General features: G+C 34.8%; 1 protein-coding gene across 1 annotated transcript; it reads left to right on the top strand.

Annotated features, from left to right (window-relative positions):
- The first annotated feature begins 629 nt into the window (after positions 1-629).
- Positions 630-6,068, top strand: LOC127809116 (uncharacterized). Its single transcript, XM_052347806.1, has 10 exons — positions 630-797; positions 1,567-1,658; positions 1,797-1,916; positions 1,989-2,056; positions 3,260-3,368; positions 3,482-3,550; positions 4,296-4,353; positions 5,050-5,285; positions 5,426-5,477; positions 5,589-6,068. The coding sequence occupies exons 2-10, from the start codon at positions 1,656-1,658 to the stop codon at positions 5,654-5,656; spliced, it is 783 nt and encodes a 260-aa protein (XP_052203766.1). The 5' UTR covers positions 630-797; positions 1,567-1,655; the 3' UTR covers positions 5,657-6,068.
- Positions 6,069-7,226: the final 1,158 nt, after the last annotated feature.

The raw sequence follows: 7,226 nt of genomic DNA, 5'->3' as shown, positions 1-7,226 counted from the left end.
AGGAAAATGCTTTTGAAATTTGGGGAGAATTATTTTCCTTCTTAAATATATTGTGAGGTCCTATATTATCGTGGACTCAATCCTATTTCTCTTCGATTGGAGATTTTATTTTCTTAAATTTTGCTGAAATTCTACTACATTATTGTTGTTGATTAAAATTTTTAATTCTAACCATGAAATAATAAATATTAAGATTTATCTAACAATTATATAATCCTTAATATAATTATATATTATGTAAATACATGAATATAATTATTAAGAGAATAAAATTGAGCATTAATTATTTATTAATAATATAATATATTAAAAAATTATAAACATATTAAAAAGAATAAAATATATCAATCTAATTTATTATAATTATTAGATTTATAATATAATTATATTTAAAAAATATTAATTTGATACAATAACTTAAATTATTTTATTATCATATTTTAGATTATCATCCTAAATTATTATTTTATTTATCATAATTATAAATTATTTTATTTTTTATTTAACAAAAAAATATTTTAACCCAAAAAAAAAATTAAAAAAACCCAAAAATGATGGCGGGAGATGCCCAGCCTCCTGGCCAAATCCCTAAATCCCTTGCCTTCATCTCCCCTTCTCATACTCCCTCTCTCAACCATCTCCCCCTCTCGTACTGCTCTCAGCCTGCCGTTTCCGAAGCCTTTTCTAGCTCAACGCCGCCGCCGCCTCCAGATCCATCGCCGCCTCTATGCCGTCGTCGCCTCAAGATCCGTCGCCGCCGTCGCGTCCTCGTTGATTCAACGCCGCTGCCGCCTCCAGTAACTTCAGAAGCCCATTCCTCTTTTTGTGATTATATTTATTTGGTTTTAGATTCTCCCTATTCTTCTCTGTATTACTTCTTTTTCATTCTTGAAATCAGTTGTTGGGTTTAGCTATTTCAAAATCTTTCACCTTTTTCGGTGATATTCATCCCCTAGCTATTAATTTTGTATCTTCCTGTGATTGTTTCTTTCGATCTAATGCTAACTTGAAGAGATACAGAGAAGAACGGATTTAGCTAAGTGAGCGTGATTATGTATATATAGTACTATGTACGTGTACTGAGTATATCATATTCATTGTCCTTTTTAACTTAACCATGAGATGTTATATATTCATTCAGCTGGTTGATGTCCTGAAGGAAAAATTCAGTTGGTATTTCTGAAATTTAAAATCTTTCAAATACTTAGTAATAATAATGAGAAGGATCTATTCATAATAACTTGAAATCACTATGTATTATCAGTTCTTCTGAAGATATTTATTAAGTGCACAAGTTTGCATTGTAGAGTCTTGACCTATTGGATTGCAAAATATTGGTACACGTGCAAGCGCATGTGCAGACCTGTGCCCACTCGATAGTATGTGCACTGTGCACGCGTATTATGTATGGATTTATTGACCAATGTCATCATGTTTCTAGTTTGATATTCAAAAATATGAAAAATGCTGCGGCTTTTATTATTTGCCTATTTGTGATTTTGGAAGTTAGTTTAAACTCTCCCAGCCAAAGATTACTAGGTGGTAATGAAATCCTTTCTTTGCTAGAGTGGGAAAGATACTTCAAAATTTCCGTCAGTACAACTTTTTAACAACAGTAAATCAACAGTAAAGACTTTGGATTGTCCTCGCCTACCATGGTTCGTTTCTCAACTGATGCTTCTATCTTAGGGCTTCTCTCTTTCGCTCAATCTCCTTTTTGTTGTTGTTGTTGATGTCGATCTTTTGTGAATGGTTACTGATTGATTGTTCTTGTGTTTGATGAATGGCGCGTTAAGCCTCAAGGAGATTACATAGACCTTCACAGGAAGAGGCATGGCTATCGCCATGACCACTTCGAGCGCAAGCGCAAGAAGGAGGCTCGCGAAGTTCACAAGCGATCCCAAATTGCTCAGAAGGTTTGATTTCCCCATATTGCTCTTAAGTATTTGCTACATTTATCTGAAATTTCTCAATTTGAAATTGTGCAGGCTCTTGGTATCAAGGGAAAGATGTTTGCTAAGAAACGCTATGCTGAAAAGGCCCAAATGAAGAAGACGTGAGTGTATTTCTTTCTGTTTACTTGGGTTCTCATTGTTTTTTCGCCTGGGTAACTGAATTCTTAATTAAAAGATTATCAATTAAGTTCATAAATTGGTTAAACTTTGAACTTTGTTACTTATTTGTGTTTTCTGGAAAACACTGAGCTTCTAGTTCTCTTGGCTTGTGAAACTGTTATCTTTGGATAATCTCCTGAGGCCATATTCAGAGGGAAGGAATGACATTAAATCATCTGATCTCTCTGAATAAGATTTATGCCTAACTCAATAAGTTCTTTGTAAGGGTTTGAGAGCTCATATGTTGGAGATTAAATATTTTCTTTTTTTTTTTTTTGTGGGTCGAGCTGCTTTTGCATGATTTTAAAGAGCAAGCTACATATTTTTGGTTAACATGGGGAAAAAGAGTGTGGGGGGATAATGGGATATTTTGTTGCAGTCAAATTTGAAATCGAGCTGGAATATATATCAAGTTAGCATACATAGGAATGTTTCTAACTAAAAGAAAGGTTTAATTTTCAAAATGTTAGTGGTAAGAAATTGATATTTTTGGTGCATACATGTGTTGATCAAGCAATATTATTTTTCCTGTGATGCTGGTGCCTCTTTTTCTTTTTCTTGTTTTGGGAATAAAAAAAATGAATACCTAGCCTTTTGTTGGTATCAATAAGATAGAGTAGAAGCCTTTGAGAAGGCGGGGCAGAAACTGCAACCAGTTTGATAAACCCTAAACCCTTCTCATTATAGGGTTAAATTATTAATGATTTTATTCCTCGTGAATTTGGTGCAGCTATACAAGTGTGTACACTAAGTAGACATGTAAGCAAAATTGTTTACTAACTCATCCAAAAAGTATAAATGCCTTTACAACCTGTTTTAATCTAGGATTTCAGAGTGGAATGGTTAGTTAAGAATTGAGGAATACACATTTTAACATGAGGCAAGCTATAATTTCAATTTTAAAAAGAAATTGAGAACTGTCATGTCCTTGACCCAAAAACTGTCTCTAGAGGAGTCCATCGTGTTCTGATCTTAGTTATCCTATGATTTTGCTTTATTTTCATAATATCTGTACATATATAGTGTATTTTATTTCTGTTTTCATTGTAGATTGTGACTGACCCCTCCCCCCCCCCCCCCCCCCAAAAAAAAAAAAAAAAAAAAGATTGCAATTCTTTTGGTTCATATGGTATGTGTTTATACAGGTTGGCTATGCATGAAGAATCATCAACCAGGCGAAAAGTGGATGATAATGTTCATGAAGGAGCTGTTCCTGCTTATCTACTTGATCGTGAAACAACTACAAGAGCAAAGGTATGCCTACTTGTAGCTTAGATGATAGTTCTTTAACCAAATTCTTGAATTTATGCAATTTGGCTGAGATTGACCCTGTAAAGTAACTTAGAACCTTTTAATCCTGTCTGCAGGTTCTCAGCAATACTGTAAAGCAAAAGAGAAAAGAGAAAGCTGGGAAATGGGACGTTCCTCTACCAAAGGTAGGATTTTCTCAGCGGATAATAGCTTTTTTGAGTGCTTTTTCTTGCATTTACTTTATTGTCATGGGAAGATGATATGCAGTTGTTTATAAGCTATTACATATTGCAAGTACGGAAGATGATATGTAGTTGTTTATGACCAGACCTGCACCAAAAAATGTAAATTTCACATGTAAATCAACTGAATTGTAAGGATCAGCGGTTGGTGTCTCTTTATTCAACCAAGTACTGAACATAATTTAGTTCTGATCACACTTGTCCAGACTTCACACTGACTTCTTGTAGAATGGCATATCCTGCTACCTGGCAATTGTTTGTTTGGGCTCTGGAATCTGTTTTATTTGTAAAATTTGAATAGTCAAGAAAAATAATGTGTTTCTTTAATATATTTGCTTTTGATCTTCACTACTTCCTGAGTTATTGTTCTGATTTTGCTAATGTTACATTCTGTTTATTTTGTTTTGGGTCCCATTTATCCTGATTGTAGAACTTCTTTGTATGGATATGGTGTAATAATTGCATAGGTGTTGGTTTTCCAAAGAATGTCATTAGTGAATCATATCACAGGGGGTTTCTCCAAGTCTATAAAAATAAAAATGAATTTATTTCCTTTTTTGTCAACTTCTTTTTGTTAGATAGGTTTAATGTTTGTGTATTTGCATGTTATCAAATGTTGTATTTTCGATAAAGGGCATGGCAGCATGCTGATGACAATTGTTGAGTGTTTTTTTTCCTACTCCTTCAGGTCAGGCCTGTGGCAGAAGACGAAATGTTTAGAGTGATCAGAACCGGTAAACGAAAAAGTAAGTGCTTTTGTGTTGGCTTTGCTCTTTCTGGTTTTAATTTTTTAACATGAATTATGCCACTAAAGTCTCTTCACTGATGTATACTTGATAGTCTGCACATTCTTTGTCCCGATCATTTTTGTTGTTACTGGTTAGATGTCTTGTAAAGTTGGCTGGATAGTGTTTTGTTGGATATGATTTATTTTAGGTTTTAATGTGAATAGCTAGTACCAGCCAAGAAGTGATTTATTTTTAGATTTCTACCTACTAATGTTCGATTTCAATGTGAGTGATCCTTGGTGTAGTGAGAAAGTAACTCCATTAAAACTAGGGTTTCATGGTTTCGGAATACTGAAGCAATCTATTTAGATGTGCTTTTATGATCTCTCTATACATATGCTGAAAAGGCTGGCTGCATGCAACAACCCTCTTGGCCCGACATCAATGAGACTTTGTAGTGCACTACATTTTCTAAAAACACAACCAGTTAGCCTATTTTGTGTATTAGGGGCACAGTAATGCCAAGATAGTTCATTGGAATAGGTTTTAACCATTCCTAAAAGTGAGTTGACACCCGCAAACAGATGTTTTAATACAATTGCAATATGTATATTTCTCAAAATTGGTCTTGTACATGCCTTGTGAGGCTATAAGATGACAGATGCTCCATGGTCGTGCCAATGCTCCTGCTGCTTATGTTTGGTCTTTTTACAGCCAAGCAGTGGAAGAGGATGGTCACCAAAGTCACATTTGTAGGACCTGGTTTTACAAGGAAGCCTCCAAAGTATGAGCGTTTCATCCGCCCTACAGGATTGCGTTTCACTAAAGCCCATGTGACACATCCTGAATTGAAATGCACTTTCAATCTTGAGATCATCGGAGTGAAGAAAAATCCAAACGGGCAAATGTACACCTCCCTTGGGGTTGTGACTAAAGGAACCATTATTGAGGTAAATTTTATGCACTTAGAAAGGTATTGTTTGTTGGATCTCCAACCTTATGCTGACCGTAAGTTGCTTTTAGTATTGTTAGCGGACATGATTCGAATTCCATTATGTGGGTACTTGATTAGTAACATTGCCTCTTTCAGGTGAATGTAAGTGAACTAGGTCTCGTCACACCAGCCGGAAAAGTGGTGTGGGGTAAGAAGATGCTAACTGGCATCCTTTTTTCTTTTTTTCCCTTGAGAAGGCATTTTTTTTTTAAGTTGTTTAGTGTAGACCTCATTTACCCGTATATTTTGGATAATGCAGGGAAGTACGCCCAAGTGACAAATAATCCAGAAAATGATGGTTGCATAAATGCCGTTCTCCTCGTCTAGAAAGGGTAGCAAAAACAGATGGCACATCTCAATTTTGGCCCTGCATCAATGGATTACATTTTGTATGAACAAGCCTATTTATTTAGATACCTAAGTACGCATTCATGGGTTTAGGTTCTTTATTCAAGAGGATGTCTCGCAGCCACTTCTCAAACTCAACGCCAGGCCGAGCAGGCCCGTAATTTTTGAATGTCTCTTAACATATAACCAAAAGACAAAAACAGCAGGGAGTATTATATTGGGAGATTTTTTGTTACATACATGTGTGTGTGGGTATGTCATGTGATAGACTGGTCTTTGCTTCTGTCATTTGTTTCTTTTTTCAATCAAGATACATATGGTGGCCGGCGATGGTCGACCACTGCCACCTTCAGGGATCATTAATCTAATTACCATCTCATTTCAATACCAAGAGTCTTCTTGTAACTAAACAGAATTCAATGCTCCCATCCACCTATCCTTTTGGATTCCACTAATTTTATCAAGGGTCTAAAAAATAACTAACTCTAATTTGTGAAAATAATTACTTTGTCGATGACAGTATGATTGGTGAGAGGTTGACAGCTGATTATAGCGTGAAAGTTTCTCAATATTTAATTACAAAAATAATTCCAAACCATTTCTTTGAAAAATCCAGATCCAGTTGAATTACAATTTTGCACGCCTTTTAATGGGAGTAATGCGATCCTGTCAATTTTGAGGGTAAAAAAGTTATTTTAGCGGTTTCTTTTTTTAAAAATTCACCCTTTTTTCCATTTCCTTTCTCCTCTTTTCTTACTCTTGTTGTCTTTGTCCTGTCGTCATCTTTCCCCTAGTTGCTGTATCCTCTCTCCCCTTTTGCTGTCTTATTGCCTTGCCTCCCCCCCCCCCCCCCCCCCCCCCCCACCCACACACACAAATTGGCACAAATTAACGAGAATCACGTTACCCGTTAAAATGGAGTCCACAAAATTGCACTCAGTTGAATCCCCCAAGCATAAGATGCAGGGTTCTTTCTTCCCAAAGATATATTCCTAAACCCATCATCATAACCCATTAATCGGCTGTCATACACTCTGCTTGCAAAAAGTGATTTGAAAGCATATTTTTTATTACTTTTGTTGAAAATAATTGTTGCTCATTGTTATGAATAATGTTACATGTATTGATGAAATGTACAAATCTAATAATTAAATTGAACTTTATTCGATGGTGAAATTCAATCAGACTTCATCATCAATCATGAAGCCTGACCGAATGAAGCCCGATACTTTATCTAGAGACGGTAGCGGTAAATTAGGTGAAAATATTTTTAAATTTTGACTCCTTCAAATCATTGTTTCAATAATCAAGTTGTATGTATAAGTAGTATTTTTCTTATTTTGTTATACATAAATTGTCTTTGTAGTTAAATACATGTAAATAAAAAATAAATAGATATTCATCGAAAATTTGATTATTGCAGTTTAGTTTTTATTTTTTAAATAAAATTGGATTTTAGTATATTTTAATTTTTTCTTAAATAATATATTGAAGGATATTTTGAGAATTACTTATATAAACCTTTTTTGGTGTTATATGGTGCTGTCAA

This window comes from Diospyros lotus, chromosome 9 (genome assembly GCF_014633365.1).
Source record: "Diospyros lotus cultivar Yz01 chromosome 9, ASM1463336v1, whole genome shotgun sequence".
Taxonomy (NCBI): Eukaryota; Viridiplantae; Streptophyta; class Magnoliopsida; order Ericales; family Ebenaceae; genus Diospyros; species Diospyros lotus.
The sequence above is the reverse complement of the archived record's forward strand: the minus strand, read 5'-3'. Positions and strand labels throughout refer to the sequence as shown.